Source organism: Taeniopygia guttata, chromosome 6, assembly GCF_048771995.1.
Source record: "Taeniopygia guttata chromosome 6, bTaeGut7.mat, whole genome shotgun sequence".
In the NCBI taxonomy this organism is placed as follows: domain Eukaryota; kingdom Metazoa; phylum Chordata; class Aves; order Passeriformes; family Estrildidae; genus Taeniopygia; species Taeniopygia guttata.
Window position 1 is genome coordinate 31,730,534 of NC_133031.1, and position 17,609 is coordinate 31,748,142.

Genomic DNA, 17,609 nt, shown 5'->3' on the forward strand with positions numbered 1-17,609 from the left:
AGGGAGTGGGACTTCAGCTTCTGTAACCAAACAAAAGCTGTGGAAGCTTGTGGAGAAGCCCTTGGTAAGGCTGGGAACGGTCTGTAGCAGTGACAAGTTTGCAGGTACATTTTCCAGTGTTGCCTGCAGAAGAGACAGAGGGAATAATTTGCCCTTTCATCAGGAGGTGCTGCCTTCTGGGTCAATATTTAGAATAAAGATGAGCCCTGTGCTGGGCCTGAGCCTCCTTTCACCACGAGTTAATACCGTGTATCACCTTCTGAGGGCTGAGGGGAGCTGAACTGAGGGGAGCCAAGCTGAGGGGAAAGGGCTGAGGAGAGCTGATCTGAGGGGAGCCGGGCTGAGGGGAAGGGGCTGAGGGGAAAGGGCTGAGGGGAATCGATCTGAGTGGAGCCGGGCTGAAGAGAAGGGGCTGAGGAGAGCCGATCTGAGGGAACCGGGCTGAGGGGAATCGAGCTGAGGGGAATCGATCTGAGGGGACCGGGCTGAGGAGAAGGGGCTGAGGGGAATCGATCTGAGGGGACCGGGCTGAGGAGAATGGGCTGAGGGGAAGGGGCTGAGGAGTATCGATCTGAGGGGAATCGATCTGAGGGGAAGGGGCTGACGGGAATCGATCTGAAGGGACCGGGCTGAAGGGGCTGAAGCGAAGCAGCCCCAAGACCACCGGAGCAGGGGCTGAAGCAGCCCCGCCCCCAGCACAGACCCCGCCCCCTCAGGCACCGCCCCCCTGCTCTGCCCCTTTAAGCGCGCGCGGGGCGGGGCCGCGCGCGGTCACGTGCGGCGGCGGGAGCGGAACCCGGGCTCGCGCTCCGGCTCCGGGGTGGGGAGGGGGGGGGGAACAGCGCGCGTGCCCGCCCGCTCGGGAGCGCGCGCCCCCCGTGCCCGGCCATTCCCCCTTCCGCCCCCGGGGCCGCGCGCGCGGCGGCAGCGGCGGCAGCGCCCCTTCCTCTCCTGCCGCCCTCCGTCCCTCGCTCCCGGCGGCTCCCGGCGGCTCCCGGCGTGCCAGCATGGAGCTGTTCCAAGCCAAGGACCACTACATCCTGCAGAGCGGGGAGCGGGCGCTGTGGTGCAGCCGGAGGGACGGCAGCCTGCAGCTGCGAGCCGGTGAGACCCCCGCGGCCGCGCCCGCCGCCCGCCCGCGCGGGGAAGGGCGGACCGGGAGCCGGCGGGGCCGGGCGGTGTCGGTGTCGGTTCGGTAGCGCTGCCCATCGCCGCGGCTGCTCCCGGTGTCCCGGTGGCGCTGTGCCTCGCCGTGCAAACCAAGCGGCGGGGAAAGGCTCCGTGCCCGCTGTGACCCGGATAAGTGCCGGCGGCCACAGGCACCCGGTCACCCCCGGGGAGCATCGCTGCGGTGAGGGGCCGGTGTCAGCCTTACGTAAGGGATGCTCCCGGGGGTTGTGTCTTTGGGCAGGTGTGCCCCGGGGTCGCCACGTCCGGGAGAGATTGAACACGGACTGGGTCATCTCTAAGGTCCGTTCCAAGCCTTTGACGTTCTGTGATTCTGTGGCTTCTAAAGTGCTTCTGAATTTTTCAGTAATCGCAGGCTGTGCAAGCGACAGTCGCACAGAGCTCCACTCTGTGTATTAATATAAGACTGAAGGGAAGGCAGTGTGAACAAAAATTGAGCTGGAGTTGTGTAAAAGGGAATTTTGAAAGAATGGTAATCATCCTGTCCTGCCTAGGAGTACAAGTGTCTCTAAAATAAAATGCCGCCTTTGCTTTGTGTGCTTCCTGCCCATGGCAGGAGGTTGGAACGAGATGATCTCTAAAGTCCCTCTCAAGCCAAACCATTCTATGTGTTTTCATCGTTCTCTGTGATTCTTATATGTAGCTTTGATGTAAAGGACCAGCCTGACCCTGCTTGTATGAGAAAGGGACTCTAAGTTAGCTGGGTGTTTCACCAAACGTGTGGTAGGCTGCACAGGTGTTACTTACAGCTTTCTAAAACTGGGATCTGTGTTATGCCAAAAAAGGTGGCTAAACATGTGTATGGCCAGGTTGGCTATCTGAGTACAGTAGACTATGAGCTTCTGTGAAAGGCTGGGCAAGCTTTAAACATAAACATCAAGTACCGTTGTTATCTGTGGTTTTTTTTCAAAGAACTGTTTTTCGTACTGCACTTTCTTATGTTTTCATCCTTGGTTGTATCTTCTCAGCACAATTTGTTTGCCTCTCTTAGATAAAATTGCAATCTGTGTCAAGGTAGCGTGACTAATTCTTGTCCATCAACTTCCCAGCAATACTTTGATTTGCAAATGACCTTACAAAATAATTGATGTTAAGCTAGCAGACAGTGCTGCTAGTCAGTGAAACGTGTGCTTTCACAGGGGAGAAAACCTTTCAGGTTTAGGTTTGTGATAGCTAGAACCATCTCTGTGGGCTGAAAGGTCTTCCTTGATCCACAGGAATTAAACCACCAACTAGTGAGCTATAGTTCTGGAGATTAGTCTTTGATAACTTCAAATTTTAAAAGCATCAGTGCCTTGCTTTCATGCAGCCATTGCTGTGTTTTTTCTTGGTATACCTTAACCTCCTGGAGGCTTTGCCAGTACCCAGCAGTTTGTTTGCTTGTTTGCTGTTCTAGCAACATTTTGTCCTCTGCCTGCCTCTGCATTTTCAGGCAGTTTCCATGTGATCCCTATTGTGTGTGACCTGCAGATTAGTGAAAGGTAATGTGATAGTGAAGTCCCCTGGCCTGCTTGAAACTCTCAATTGTTAGCAATGCTTTCCCATTTCCATGTGATTGCAGCTTTGTTTTTCCAGCCCTCTCTGTGGATCATCATCTTGACAGTGGACTCCAGGTCTGTGAAATGAAATACCTTAGCAGATTGAAAGTAAGCCCAAGAAAGAAACAGTTCTCTCACAGGAAGTGTTTCTTAGATCAATAACTCTTTCTTGTATTAAGGCAAAACTGCATATCCTCAAGTTTGTAATTTTATTACATTTGACCATTTATTATTGAGGCCAATTTCATGCCCGGAAATGAGTAAATGAATTTCTGTGTGATGAGTCACTGCCGTGTTAAAAAAAACAACAAAGTCATAACTTGTGTTCATTGACATGTTTAATAATCTGTCAGAAGGCTGTGATCTAGCTGTGTGTCTCTGCTTGGCTTTGGAGGCCTTGTTTTAAAAATTCTGTCTCATAGAGGCTGCTCTGAATTAATCTTTGCATATTCATGGGTTGAAATAGATAATACTGGTAAACCTTGCAAATCATTGCTTGAGAGGGTAGGTCTGATTCTAAAGAACTGATGCTAAGCTTTAAAGTACTCTCCTCCCTCAACTGTAAAGGCATGTTCAGAAATGTGCCAATATTGAGAGCTGTATTTCTGACCTCTTTGAATCATGGAGATAACAGCTTGAATTAAAACAAATGGCAAATAATCTTGGTAAATATTTGCTATAAGCAAAGTCTGAGGTTGGCCCTCGTTTGAAGGATGTCAGCCTGTGTTTACAAGATGTTTCTGTTTTTTTTATTCTCTAAAGTGAAAGCACTAATGAGTCACCTGCAGGAAATCCATGAATCACTTTGGCATCATAGACTTTTTTCGCTTTTTTTAAAATAATTTGGCTATTGAGAGTGTACATTTTTCCGTGTAGAGAAAAAACATGTGCTGTTCAACCATGCCTTAAATGCCTTACATCAGGTCTTGGTCAGGATTTCACTCTTGGATTACTTTGTTTATGCTTTGTGTGGCTGCTCCTGACTAGTAGTTCTACACAGATTAGAAATATGTTTTTATTGATGGTGTTTGTATAAATTGTGTTTATATTTGCGTATGTATACATATATATGTGTGTGTAAAGGATAGAAAGTGTTGAAGGCACTGATTTCTTCTCACCATTTTTTTAACAGCAGTAGAAGGAGTGAGACTGTTGTGGTGTAAAGCTTCTATTGTCATTGTGCTGGCCTTGATAATACTCGAGGTAGTAATGTCAAATAAGATTTGGAACAGTTCCTACTAAAACTATTTCTTGTAATTGTGGTGATTCCCACTGCTCTGGAGCAAAAAACTTACAAAATATTTTGAGAGGTACACAGATTGGAATTAGTCTAACACAGCTTTTGGGGATGTCGTGCTCAAAAACTCCGTTGCCTCTGAAAGAGTAAAATGGATTAAGCTGTATTTTACCTCTGGAACTGTAAACTAGAGGCAGATGAGCATTTGTTTGTTTCAAACAAACACTTTTGGAATTTATTGTTGCAGTATTCATTGTCATCTGTTGACAACGGTTGGGAGTCAGCAACTGAAGCAATGCACTTTAAATACTTTCAGTGAGGGATGTGTTACCCAACAGTATTTCCAGAGTAGCAGGGGACACATTTCAGGTTAGGTGTCTTAGTCTGATAGTGTGACATCATCTCTGAATCACAAATCACAAGGCCATCTAATATTCCAGCTGTGTGCTTGCCTTACTCCCCAAAGGCATGGCAGGAGTCATGTAGAAATGACTTGTCAGAATTCCTGAGCTGCTCTTCATGGCTGTAGACTGGAGGAGGAAGAGCAGTTCTTTGTGGAAGCCTGGAAGTGCTCAAGTGAAAGCTTTGAGCTAATGAATGGTGTAAGGAGTGATGCCACTGCCACCAAAATGTGTATTGCTAAGTTTAAGTCTACAGAGCAGTCCTAGACGTGGCTCTGAGGGGTGACAGCCTGAGTGTGAAGTCATGGTGCTGAATTATTTCATACAAAACTGCCTTCCTGAACTTCAGTAGTGTGTCTTGAAAACTGCCTATCTATTCTGGGAAATGAATTCCACAGGAGGCTGGAGCTTTAGGATTTCAAGTAACTTCAGAAGGAACCTCAAGCTGTTTTTTGACACCTTTTTAGCTGCAGTGGGTACTGCACTGTTTCTCACCCTTGCTTGCTCATTCTGTTCCTCTGTTCCCTCCTCTCTCTTGGTTGTCAGCACCACGTACTTGTGGCGTATGTGACAAGCCAGATGTCAGACCTGATCTGCATGAGCTGCAGCCCAGCGAGGATGTAGGCTGAAAAAATCTGCAGCACTTGGGTCCCTGTTGCTGCTTTTGCCTTCTTGGGAAAGAGAACAGAGGGGACCAGGGCAGTGGGCTGCTCTATATCCTTCCTCTGATTAAATATTACATACATTAGTCACTGTTTTAGCTGACTCTGAGGCGAGATCTTCCTATATATTTATCAGAGAGAAATTACTTTCTACCTTTTATAAGTAAAATCTACTTTGTAATTCCATCCATGGTTCTTTTTATAAAACATAGTAAACCTAAAACTGAGACTTAAGTGGTTTGATAGTGTGTTAAAGCCTAACCTGGTGAGAATTAAATACACCTTGAGGTGAGGTGTTTCTTTACTTTCCTGTTGAGTCTTAGCAGGTGATGAGTTGAATATATCAAGGGTGTTCCCCTCTCTTTTTTTTTTTTTCCTCCTTTTCCTTCTATGAAGAGTTCTGAAAATAGCAAACTTGTCCTAACTTAGATATGTAGATTTTCTTGGAATTCCTGTCCATGCTGAAATGACCTGAGGTTTTAAATACAGGAAAAACTCGTAATGCTTCATATCTTGATATTCTGGTCTTGCTGTTGTTTTTGTTTTTGTGCTTTTTTTGTTTTTTTTTTTTTTTTTTTTTGCCTTCCCCTGGAATTAAAATTGATCTAAGTGCATTTCTGTGGCTTGTATTTTGCTGGCAGAGGTGACTCATTTTTGATGTCATGAGTTAGTATTAACTAAATATTGAGTAAGAAATTGCAGACTAACTGCAGCTAAAATATTTAGAACAGTGGGCACTGATTTCAATTAAGAACGGTCTGCATCTGTACCAAGGGCTTGTGGTTTTTTCATGAGAACACTGTTCTTCTTGTTAGGTTGTTTCACAGTTTAATGGTGTGGGTGATATTTCAGCTCTTATGTGTAAGGAAACTTGAAATTTTTTTGTGATTTTAAGTTTTAAACTCTGAACTGCAGGACAAGGCAGCGCGTTGTTTGATGTGCTGCTTGTGTTCTTTCAAAACAACTGTTGCAGATTGGAATGGGATAGAAAATAAAGTGGGAGTGGAATATCAAGAAGAGGAGAAATTATTGGTTGGGTATGTAGAGGAAGAATTTGGAAATAGTGCAGAAACTGTTTTTTATTAAAGCTGGGCTTTGATAAACAGGAATATTAATACTTAATCATCAGTTGTATTTTCTTGCTCCAAACATCTTCCCCAATAAAAACTGGGAGAGGACTTTTTTCCTGAAAAGTTGAACCCAAATGAATGAAATAGCACTCGAACACTGAGATTTTCCTTTTAAGGCAGTAATCTTACTTGAATAGAGCCCTGGAGCAGTGTTTGCTGAATCTGTGAAACACTGAGAACAAGGCCCTTGAACATGCTTTGAACTGGAAAACAGAATTCTGAGCCAAATTTCAAAGTAAATGACCTTGCCCAAGAGGTAGTTGCAAGATGTAAATGGCAAATATGCTGGTCTGACATTAATTGTTATCTTTCACTTTTTTTTCCCTTGTCTGTTTCTCAGTTAAGGAAAAACAGCAACTTTTGCACATATGGGTGATGGTTAAGTGTTTCCCTATATTTGCATGCCTTCCAGTAACATTTAAATGGTATGTTTCTGCTGAGTAGTCAAATTGTCCCCAACACTTAAAAAAAAAATAAAGGGAGGAATATTGGAGGGGTGGGGTGATGGCTTGAAATCCTGTCTGTTGCTGCAACACATGCCAAATTTTTGAGTATAACCCCCATATTTAGTGTTAGAAATGGTTGTTTCCAATCCATAACTCTTGTGCTTTGAGACTGATTAGTTGGACAATCAGAGAGGAAAGTTAATTATGGCATCAGAAGAACAGGTGACAGTGAGGGAAAACTTTACCTTGCTTCAACTTGGCTCACACTGTAATTCTCTCATGGCTCTTAAGGAGCATTAGCATAAGTCAGCTCAGTGATTAGTAAAACAAACTAATTTCCATAATTGTGAAATCCTTCTGCTCAGTAAATGTTTATATTTTAATTTTTTGGGCATAGAATAGCTTTCTTGTGCTCTTCTTTCAGTATAGCTGTAGCTGAGCAAACTTTTAATAGACAGTCTTCAGAATGAGTGAACATAGTGTTTAAGCTGTCAGTTTTGTAAGTAGGTTTGAATAAAATCTTTTTCCTGCCTGATTGATAGTTTCCTTCTTGCAGAGTAAATAGGATTTAAAAAATTACAGACAACCTATTACTTTCTTAGCTTTAAGGGTATCCTCAAACAACTTGAGCTTTGTTGAAGTGCTAGCTAAAAATAGGGATAAATGTGTGTTGGTGTGGAATAATATTAATTAGTGCAGAGTTGTTGCTTTTGGAAGGATAAAATATGTTTTTTTTCTCTTCTGTTTTACTTCTGAGAAAATATGTTTGCTAACAGAGTTCAGCAATATGAAGAGTAAAAGGAAGCTCTAAAGTTAAAAAGAAAAAAATAAAAGCCAAACCAACCAAGCAAAAAACCAACCCTCTGAGCTCCAGTGGCTTGGCACTTATTTGCATTTTAAGAGTCCCTGCTGGGCGGTTTTCTGAGTGGTATTTACAGGTTTGTGGAAGGGATTTGAGGAGCTGATTCTTGTTTCAAACATCATAGGTTGTGGCATATATCTAGCCATCAGTGGTCTCTGAAGTGGGGTGCACGCAGCTTGTGGGTGCTCAAGGCAGTCCCCTGGGAGTGTAGGAAGAAAATACTTTGTACCATTAATAAAAACAAACACTATTTTAAAATAATGTTTATTTCACCCATTAAAAACCTCTTACTATTTGTATGCTTTATAATACATGCAATATAAATGATTTATGTGTTCTGCTGGACAAACAAATATACATATTTGGGCTATGTGCTAATTTTGTTTTTCTTGGTGTGACATTTGATAAAAAAGTTTGCAGGCCACTGATGCACAGGGTCAGACTCTGTTTGGAGCAAACACTGGTGACAGCAGTTTGTTTCCACTTCCAGCACAGGGGTTCCTTGTGCAATTCCCTGTAACGCTGGACACTCTCCAGACAACTGAACTTTTTCCGTATGTTTTCCAGTTTCCCAAGCAATGCCTGGTGACTCAAGGGATTTTCTGGCTGCACCAGAATACAAAGAAGTATTTCTTTATAAAGATGAGTAGTAGGGATTCATTTTTGTTACTTGCTTTCTCTGGGACTTGCATCTGCTTTGGCAGCAGCACTATAAATGTCTATTATTGTGTGCTGCCTTCCCCACTGCTTTAAATCTGTCACTAAATTGTACTTGACCTGTTTGTGTGCATCTCTTTTAATGCTGAGATATTGAAGGAGGTGTCCCAATAAAGTAGGTGATTACCTGAAGGGATAGTTTGGAGGAGAACATGCAAGTAAATTAAATTAACACTTCACAACAATTAAGAGCTTGTAATACTCAATGCCTTAATGCTTCATCTTTCTGCAAGTAATTAAATACAGTTTTAGAAATCAGTGTTGAAAGGAAAACTCAATTAGCATTAGTTTTATTTGCATAAAGTAGTACTTTGTTTCCTCCAAGAGAAAGAAGTTCAACTTTTTATTCTTAAATCTTCCCAGTTAATTCATAATCTCTTAATCCTGGCTAAAATTCCAGAGCACTATTCAAAGATGAACTGGAACTTGGAAGCAGACTTTCTTTTGGAAAGCCACAGGAGGTCATAAAGGTCAAATAATGCTAATAATAAAGTCTTGCAGTTGTTTTTGATCTAAAGCAGACACAATTTAAAGGGAAAAAAAGCCCCCTGAAATCTATTTTAAAATACTGAAGCTTCTTCTTGAAAATTAACACCTCTGATGTTAAAATTTACATTAGCAGAGCTTCATGATTTATTTTGGCTGTACATAGTGAGTCATTCTGCTTTTATTTTTTTCTATATAAATATCTGTGGCTTGTGTTGAATGGTGAAAATTATGGAGAATTAGTGTTCTGTCAGACTCCAGGAAGACTTTTTGAGAATTGACACATGAATGTCCATATTTATACACTTAGGTGTAACCTGAAGGCGATCCAGTGATGATGTGTGTGTTTTGTATTGAGGACACTGTCAGGAAACATTCCTAGCTGGAGTTCACTCCCAAATTCCAGCAGCAGGGGAGATGAGAGGTGTGTGTGTGCCCTCTGAACTGCAGCAGGCTTGGAACAGAAACAATTGCAGCTACTCAATGGACTGAACCAGGCAGTATGGGCTGGCTTCAGGTGATAACAAATTAAGTCTTCTTTTCTTCCTGCCTTCTCCAGAGGAAGCTGCCAGCCTGCCTCCCCAGCCTTGCCTCCAGCCATTCTGTGTTGAGCAAGTGGTTTATCCCAAAGCAGCAGTTTGTTTTCCTGTCAGAGTTTGTGCCTGACCGTGGATCAACTCAGCTGGTGGTAGACTGCAGAAAGAGCCAGAAAGCAGTTTTGGGTTTTGATGCTCTTCCAAGTTGCTTTTGTATCACCTTTATCAGGGTTATGTTTGTGTAAACATAAAGAATTGAAGAGACTTTATCTGGTGCTGCACGGCTCTGCATCACTGCTGGTGAGCTCTGGGGGTGGTGGTGGTGGAAGTCAGTCACATCAAAGCTGGTTTTGTTCTGAAATTGTGACAGAACCTCTGCTGTGCTGCGACTGAATGCTGATACAATCACTGTGAATGGTAAATGCATTGCAGTGGTCATTTATCTCTGACAGGAATCAGCAAAAATCCCCAACAGTTGTTTCAGTAGCTTGAATTTATTTAGTAGGAAAAGGGAAGGAATGAGCAATTTTGTACTTCAGGATGAAACTTGGTGAGCAAGTGCATACATCAGAGTGTTAAGGCCTGTCAAACACTGGCAGTTCTCTCAAATTTAAACACATTGAGGACAGCAGAGAATTCCTCAAGTCAGGGAAGATCTTCCATGGGACTCATCTCACTGCTCCCAGTGATTCTTTCTGGACACAGCTTCTGCCTTTCTGCTTTCAGGGACAATGACTGTTTTGACGCTGCTCTTTTATCATCAGCACAATACTGTTAAGGCTGTTTCAACATCACTGTGTTGCAGTTTAAAGCTGATAAGTCTTTATTCCTGGCTCTGTAGGTTTAAAGGAGGACTAGTATGACATTTATAGGAGGTGAAGTTTGTGTGGGGAAACGAGTAACTATTGATAAGTTGTATTTCACATCTCAAAACATTGTCTGTTTTGTCTGTAAGGAAAGTTCAGAGTTTCCTTTGATTGAACCTTGTGGTGGCTAACTCTTACTGATAGGCATTTCTTTAAAATATAAAAAAGAATCAAGCTTGTCATGAGCTCTTTCAGCATTCAGCAATCAAATGTGGCCAGGTCTCATGTATGCTGTCTGTAAAACTTTGAATGGAACATTTTCAGTTTTGTTTTGTATGGTTATTTTTATGACTTCAAAATTATGTGGATACCTTCTATAGCATGTATCACTGTCTACCATCTTAGGCTGCCTCATAAATTCTGTAAAATATGATACAGTTAAATACTTATATCTGCAGGCTTGCAGTTAACATTCTTGGATCTCTTTATCTTTGCTTATGTAATGATTTTAAATATAGAGTGGTGATAATTTTCAAAGATTCAAGATAGTGGCTAGAGATTTCTGCTGCCAGTTTTACCAAATGGCTGCAAGGAAACAGTCTTGATCAATTTTAGTGTTAGACAAAAGTTGGAGGCAACTTCTTCCTATACCGAGTGAAAAGGAGTGCACTCAGCGTGAAAGCCCATCTTTGGGGATGGGTGGGGGAATTATATTTAAACCTTTATTTTGTTTGGTTCATCCATTTCTTATTTCCAGAGCGCACTCATCAGGAGCAAGAGGTTCATATTGGTATTTACTGTAATGGTATTTATTCAGCATGATTGGGTGTTGGCTCTGAGCTATGGTTGTCACACAGGAAACTGAATTCTAACCAATAACAAAGTTCTAATCAGGTTGGAACCATATATGCTTTATTTAGTTTAAAAAAACTGCCTTGCCTCTGTGTTGTCACACATATTTTCCTATAGAATATTCTCTAGAAATAGTGTAAGAAACCCAAATTTAATGATGCTGTCACCAAAAGGAAGTCAGCGTGATTCCACAATTGGTGTTTTTTCACAGCCTACAAGCATTTCTCCTGTAAGGCTTCATTGCATCTAGGTTTTCATGGACAATGAAAAAAAATGTGGTAATCCTAGAGGAAGACTCTGGATAGCAAGTGAGATTTTCTTGCTAACACTTTATCACAGCAGGAAATCAGAGTTTTAGAAAGGCATAGAATATCTTCGAGATTACTAGGCTTATGGTTTGGTTCATTGATTTGGTTCTTTAAATTCCTCCTGTGTCTGGCTTTGTTTGCTACTTGATATCATTGGCTGGTGAAAATACGAATTTAAGGCTAAATTCAAATTTCAAATTAAATTTCAAAGATAAATTTTAAGGATAAATTCAAAGATAGCAATAAGTAGACGAAGTGTGAGACAGTGCAGCTGTAGAAGAGTCCCAGAGTTTAGACAAAACTGGGAAAGAAGGTGGAAATTTTGGGAGTGAGGAAGGCTGCCTGCATTCCCCTTTCCTGCTAGTGCAGATTTCCCACTCAGCAGTGAGATTCTCCTGTGTGCTTTTTGGAGTGAAACTGAGCTCAGGCTGTTCTAGAACTTGTTTTGTATGAGCACAAATGTGTCAGAGGATCCAAGATGTGTTCAGGTGTTTCAGCAGAGACTGAGGGCACACAAACCTCTCATACCCACTGTCACTGATTTCCTGATGCTCAGCTGTGTTGGTCTCCCTTAGGAAGTTAATTTTATTCTGCCATGGTTCACACGAGGTTCTGTGCAGCTCAAGTCACTGTCTACAGAAAGGAAGAAAACAGGAATTTGGTCCAGCATGGTTACACACTATTAATTAATTAATTGCAGCCCTGCATGCTGCTGCAAACATTGCTTTAAATTCTTCTACTGTGGGCTTTTAGTTCTTGCTTGTCTGCATCCAGGCATGTGTGATCCATCCCATTTAATGAGTTTATTCTGGATCTACCCTGACTCCAACTGTTTCTATTGTAGCTCATGGAAATACTTGTGTTTAATGAGGAAAATAGCTGAATCTAGTACTATTAAATGTTTTACTGGAAGCTGGGAAATCAATGTGTGTTTTAAAAAAAAAAATCATACTAACAGTTGTCACCTGCAGATCTCAGTTTTACAAGAAGAAACAAAGATATTGTAGATAAAGTGTTTATATGGTTGACTTGTACTCTTTAGTGAGTTTGTTCCTTCAAATGTTCATCTACTTACACCTACTTACAGCTAAGATATTAAATTTGTCTGGATATTAAAAGTGGAGAAGCTCTTTTTACTTAGGAACAAGTGTGTTTTGGTAAATAATAACAAAGGGTATAGAAAAACTTATTCTCCTTTGAGATTTTTCTATCCTACACAGATATTTGCTTTTAAGTATTTGTTTTCACTTTAAATATTTGAATTGGGAATTTCCTTCTGTCCCCCTCTCTCAAATCCTTGAACAGGTACTGCACCACAGTTAGAAACTCATTTTCTTCTTGCTTTCTCTTCTACTTCCTATGTGGTTCACTGGAATTTGTTAAGAGTAGGAGAACTAAAAACCTGAACCTTAACTTTGTGTGCTTTGCTATTCCATGTACTTGTGGAGAGTGTTTTAACAGAAGAGGAAGTGTCTGTGTGTTTATAGAAAGAGGATGTGAAAGTAATAGGATACAAATGGGAGGGAGCTGGGGATGAAAGTCAACATCTGCTGGGTTTTGAAGCTGTGCTGGTAACTCAGTGACCTCTATTCAGTTTCACTACAGCCATGTAAAATTTTGCTTACACGAAAAATTCTAGTGGCTATGAGAAGAATTAAGCCTCCATTAAATTCAATTACCGCCCCTCAAAAATGTGGAAGATATCTGTGATAGTGCTTTATGTTATTTTTTCATACCTGCTTGGTATGAAATGGATGCAAAAATGGATGTATGCATCATCTTATTATTGCTAAAATTATTTTATATTTTTTACCCTCTAAGGTGGGGAAAGTGGAGAAGGGTGACTGTTCACTTTAATTGTCCTGTTTGGTTTACTGTTTAAAAACAGGAGCTTTGTTCTTTTTTGCAGCCACTGATCTTCTTTTGGCTTGGAATCCCATTTGTCTGGGCCTGGTGGAGGGAGTCATTGGGAAAGTCCAGCTTCATACAGGTATGTACTTTGCTCTCTACTGATGGGGGTTTTGTTTCTTTACTGCTGAAGTTCTGTGATATTACAAATTATACTGCACAGTTCCAGTGCAATGATGTGGAGGAGCACTCCCCAAATGGACTTGTCAAAGTGATTCTATTACAGCTGCACATGCAAATTCACTCTGCTCTCCAGTGAATGTATTGTGATTTGGCACTGTCCTGTAAGAATAGAGACCTGCATTCACAAATGAGAGAAGCTTGTATTTGAAGTTCTATTTGAATCTCCATGTGAGACTTATAAAATTATTAAATCTTTTGGAATAATCCTTTCAAGGAGATTCCTGTTATTCTTCTATGGTACAAAAACTAATAAAGGAAGCTTTCACAAAAGTGTAAGGCCTGAATTCTCAATGCTATATAAAAACCTGAATAATAATTGCTGCCTTGGTAGAGGAATATTTGAAAGTAAAAGAAACACTTAAAACTTGTTTGCAGTCAAATGACAGAACTATAAAACTCAAGCAGGTGTAGAATTAATTGTTATTTTACTGATAAGCTTGTCTCTAACAGATAGTAGTAATGTGTTCTTGGAAAATAAACTCAGTACTGCAGTTTTATCAGCTTCAAATTCCTGTAGCTATAATAAGTATTTATTTTGATACATACCAGCTTTGTCCAGCAAGATACCTCTGCCAGTAGAACTCTGGCTGTCTATTTACTGGCAGGAAGGAAAGGTGGCCAGAAACCCTTGCTGTGTGCTATTGTTTTTGTGAGTGCTTACACCCTGCATTTCAAGTAGTGCCTGGCAATATGATCAATACAGGTAAAGTTTCAAGTGTGTTCCAGGAGGGCAGGATGGATTAAGTGCTGAGATGGATCAGATGTTTGTGGTCCCTTGAATAGAAACAGATTGTTCAGGGTGGCAATAATGGGATGGAGGACAGGGACTGGGACACCCTGGCATGAGTGTAGGGCAGATAAATCCTAGGAATTATCATGGCTCCACAGGTACTGTGACTCCTGGTCCTGTTTCTGGGACTAATTGTTCAGAGCCCACCTCTTCATGAGGTTCATGATGATGTCCTCCTTCTAGTCACATCACTTCATCTTCTTTGAATTCACCTGATATTTTTGTCTGTGCTCATTCTCCAGATGTATTCAGGCACCTTTTTTCTGGTGGTATGAAGTGGTTCAGACTCTGCCATCTCACTTTTTCTTCTCTTCATCCAGGTTGTGTGTGCTGGTCAGCATGTGCTGTCCATGATGAATGATGGCTAAATTCCAGTAATGACCTTTTTCTGCTGTGGGAAAGTGCTCAGCGATTGGTTTTGACACATGTTTTTTGTGTTTGTGTGGGGTGTGGTGTTTTAAAACCAGGCCCTTGGGTACACAAAAGTCTTCCCCCGCTTCGCTCTTGGGACTCTAGTTATAAAAGCCTTTGAAAAGGGAGACTTCAAATGCTTTCTGGAAGGTTTTTGGTATGTTGTGGTAATTGAAGATATTTACATGTGTGTTTATTGTGAGCTGCTTCCTCTGCTTATGAAATCTGAGTTGAAACTTTCCCCAGAGTGTGATACTTCAACGGGTGTCATCTTGCTGTTGTCAGGTAAATTAAGATTATCAGGTAATAAGCCTGATATCTCTTCTTTCCATGTGTCCTGTAGAGCTACTGAATCAATTAAGCTCATCCAGGCATTCCACTCAGCTTCTCGTTAGGTCAGTGGAAGTGTTTCCTTTTGTCTCTGCCTTGTTCAGATAACACCAGCACAGACTGTTCATTCTTTTTTTCTGTGGTAGATATTCTGCTATTTAGTGATGCAACTGTCCTATAAATGGTGTCTTGTTTTCTACTATTAAGCATCTGAAAAAAAACAGCCTCCAGCTATTTATCCTTACTTTTCTTTTGAGAGCTCCTGGAATTTGGTGCCATTTCTGATGAGTGTCATCCATCAGGCTGCAGTGACAAGGAGAGGGCTGGCTGAGGTGTCTCACACAGCTCTCCTCAAACCTGCTATTTTCAATGAACTCCTACTTGATCATATTCAAGTGTGGCATGTTGTTATCCTCAGGCTGAATCATCTAGCAGTCTGTAACAGTAACCTGTCTTCATTACTTATTCTTGTATCAATCTTTGTCACCTGGAAACTTTATCAGCAGAAGTTGTATAAATATTTTACATTGCTGGATGCTCTGTCCAGGCTCAGCAGGAGAACTGTGCTGGAGGAGCTGGGTGAAATGCCTGACCTGCAACAGGAGGACTTGCTCTGATTTCTTCTTCCCTGCCCCCAGGTTATGAGGATCAAAAAAATTAGTTTGAAGCTCATTTGGTGAATTTGGGCTTGTCCTGCTCAGAGCCTTGTTACCAGCTGTTGTTGAAAACAGGTTTTAAAAATCCTTGGTGCACACAAAAGCTGAGAACATCAAATGCCTTAAGTATTGGAATTGCTACCAGTGCACTCTAGGGCTGTGACAAAGCCTGTGTGCACTTGAATATCTTGGTCATAGAGCCTCATGTGTTCCTGAAAGATTTGTTTATTGCAGGAATGCTGGAATTGTCTAAAATGACCTTGGAATGTCCCTATAATCAGTCATGGGCTGCCTGTAATTTAGCATTGGAATACCCGTGCCAATGAGCTGTAACTAGGGATGGGTTTTAATTTACTCTTAATCTTGCTGGTTTTATTGCTTGCCTCATACAGGAGAATTTGTAGGAAAGCTGCTGTGACAGGGAAGCTGTCTCATAGAAACCAGCTAGCTAACATTACATGGTTTACTTTTTAATTCTTCAAAGAATTTTTGACATGAGGGGGCCAGTTGTACCTCTGAACATAATTGTACACTTATATTTGGGATTCAAATCTATTTAAAGCAATATTTTGTTCTTCCCCAAAGTGAATATTCTTAAACATTCAGATACTTTATTTTTTTTGTGTGTGTGGGGAACTCAAACACAAACAATAAAACATTAGTTGAATATCAGAATGTAAGAATATAATTGCTTACCATTTTCTGGCCCATTCCAAAAGAACTTGTAAGAAAATGCAGAGTAACAATGGGAATAAAAGAAAAAGGGTTTTAGGATATATTGTGGAGATGTTAGTGCAACAGTTTATTGCACATTTTCTTGGTAAGATGCACAATTAAAATTGTCTTTGCATAATCTTCCCATATAGAGGCAAACACATGTCTTGCACAATGTATCTCCTTTATAGAATTTAATTTTGTTGTCCAATATATCTGACTATAACCAAAGCTGGATTTCCTAACCACTTCCAGCAACTGGTGCTTAACACAATAATTTCTGCCTCAGGTTCTTTTGTTTCTTGGTCAAAGCACACCCCTGTGCACTGCAGTGTCTGTACCTGGATTCATTTGGAGTGTCCCAGTGCTGGTTAATTAAGACCCAGGTTGAATGCTGCTGGCAAGAGTCCGCAGATTCTGTAAACAGGAGGGAAATGGAGTTCTTCCTTTCTTATTCACAGCTTTTTTTTGTTAGCATGCCTCTGAATCTTGATAGAAACTACAGGCTGTTCTGAAATCTCCTCATTGAGATATAACTGAATTTCATACAGTCAAAAACCCAAAGCATTCTTTTTGCATGCAGCCAATTTTTAAGTTGTTCAAGTAACAAAAAGTATGAAATTGGTAGTGTAGAATTTCTTGGCTAAGATGAAAATCCTTGCAGAAATCAGCATTTGTAATAAACTCATGTACAGTTTATGAAAAGTTACTGCAAAAACACTTGGAGGAAAGTACATGCTAGATTGTTGGGGAAGTGTTAGAGAAAAAACAGCAGCGTTGTGCAGACAGTGTTGAAACAACAGAGGAGTAAATTTCCATTTTAGTGAGGAATGAGAGGTAATAGCTTCCTTTGGATGTAATACTTCAAGCTAGTTGTCACCATCTGCTCTGGCCTAGTTCATAAAACACTGAAAATGAACATTATATCCTGAGAGATGCCTTGAAACATCCACTTTTCTGGAGTGGCTTAGAGCTGTCCTGTCCTGCAGTGCACAGCAGAGCTCACATGTTGAGCAGGCAGTCCCTGATCTGTGGAACTGCTCTTTTCCTCCTGACTGCAGAAGCACATTCTCTGTATTTAGGGATTCAGTTATTCAGATATTGCTGGCTATTACAATGTACTGCTTTTATGGTTATTGTTGAAGCTTTTACTTCAGGGCATACTTTATCTGCATAATTACTTCCTGACTGTTTACTTTTGATCTGCTGGGGAATTCCTGTTTTCTTTCAATGTTCTGTAGCTCTGGCTATAATACAAAGAGTTTTGGAATGTACACCCAGATGACATTTCAGTGCCTTTTTAAAAATGACAAAAGGATACTCAACTCACTTGTCAGTATTAAGCTCTTAAGTTCTTGTTTACAGCTTACAGGGTTTGTTAATATAGGTATGGGGCAGAGAGTTTTTCCTTTTCCAGTTTTTTACTGTGGCATGTCTGTTCAGAAATG

The 17,609-nt window shown here is 41.2% G+C and overlaps 1 protein-coding gene across 1 annotated transcript in view; it reads left to right on the forward strand.

Annotated features, from left to right (window-relative positions):
• Positions 1-858: 858 nt before the first annotated feature.
• INPP5F (inositol polyphosphate-5-phosphatase F) overlaps positions 859-17,609 on the forward strand; it is a 39,473-nt gene continuing 22,722 nt past the window's right edge. The window contains exons 1-2 of the mRNA XM_012574670.5: positions 859-1,104; positions 13,079-13,159. Of these exons, the coding sequence (XP_012430124.5) occupies positions 1,008-1,104; positions 13,079-13,159 (178 nt within the window). The 5' untranslated portion in view covers positions 859-1,007. The remainder of the gene's footprint in view (positions 1,105-13,078; positions 13,160-17,609) is intronic.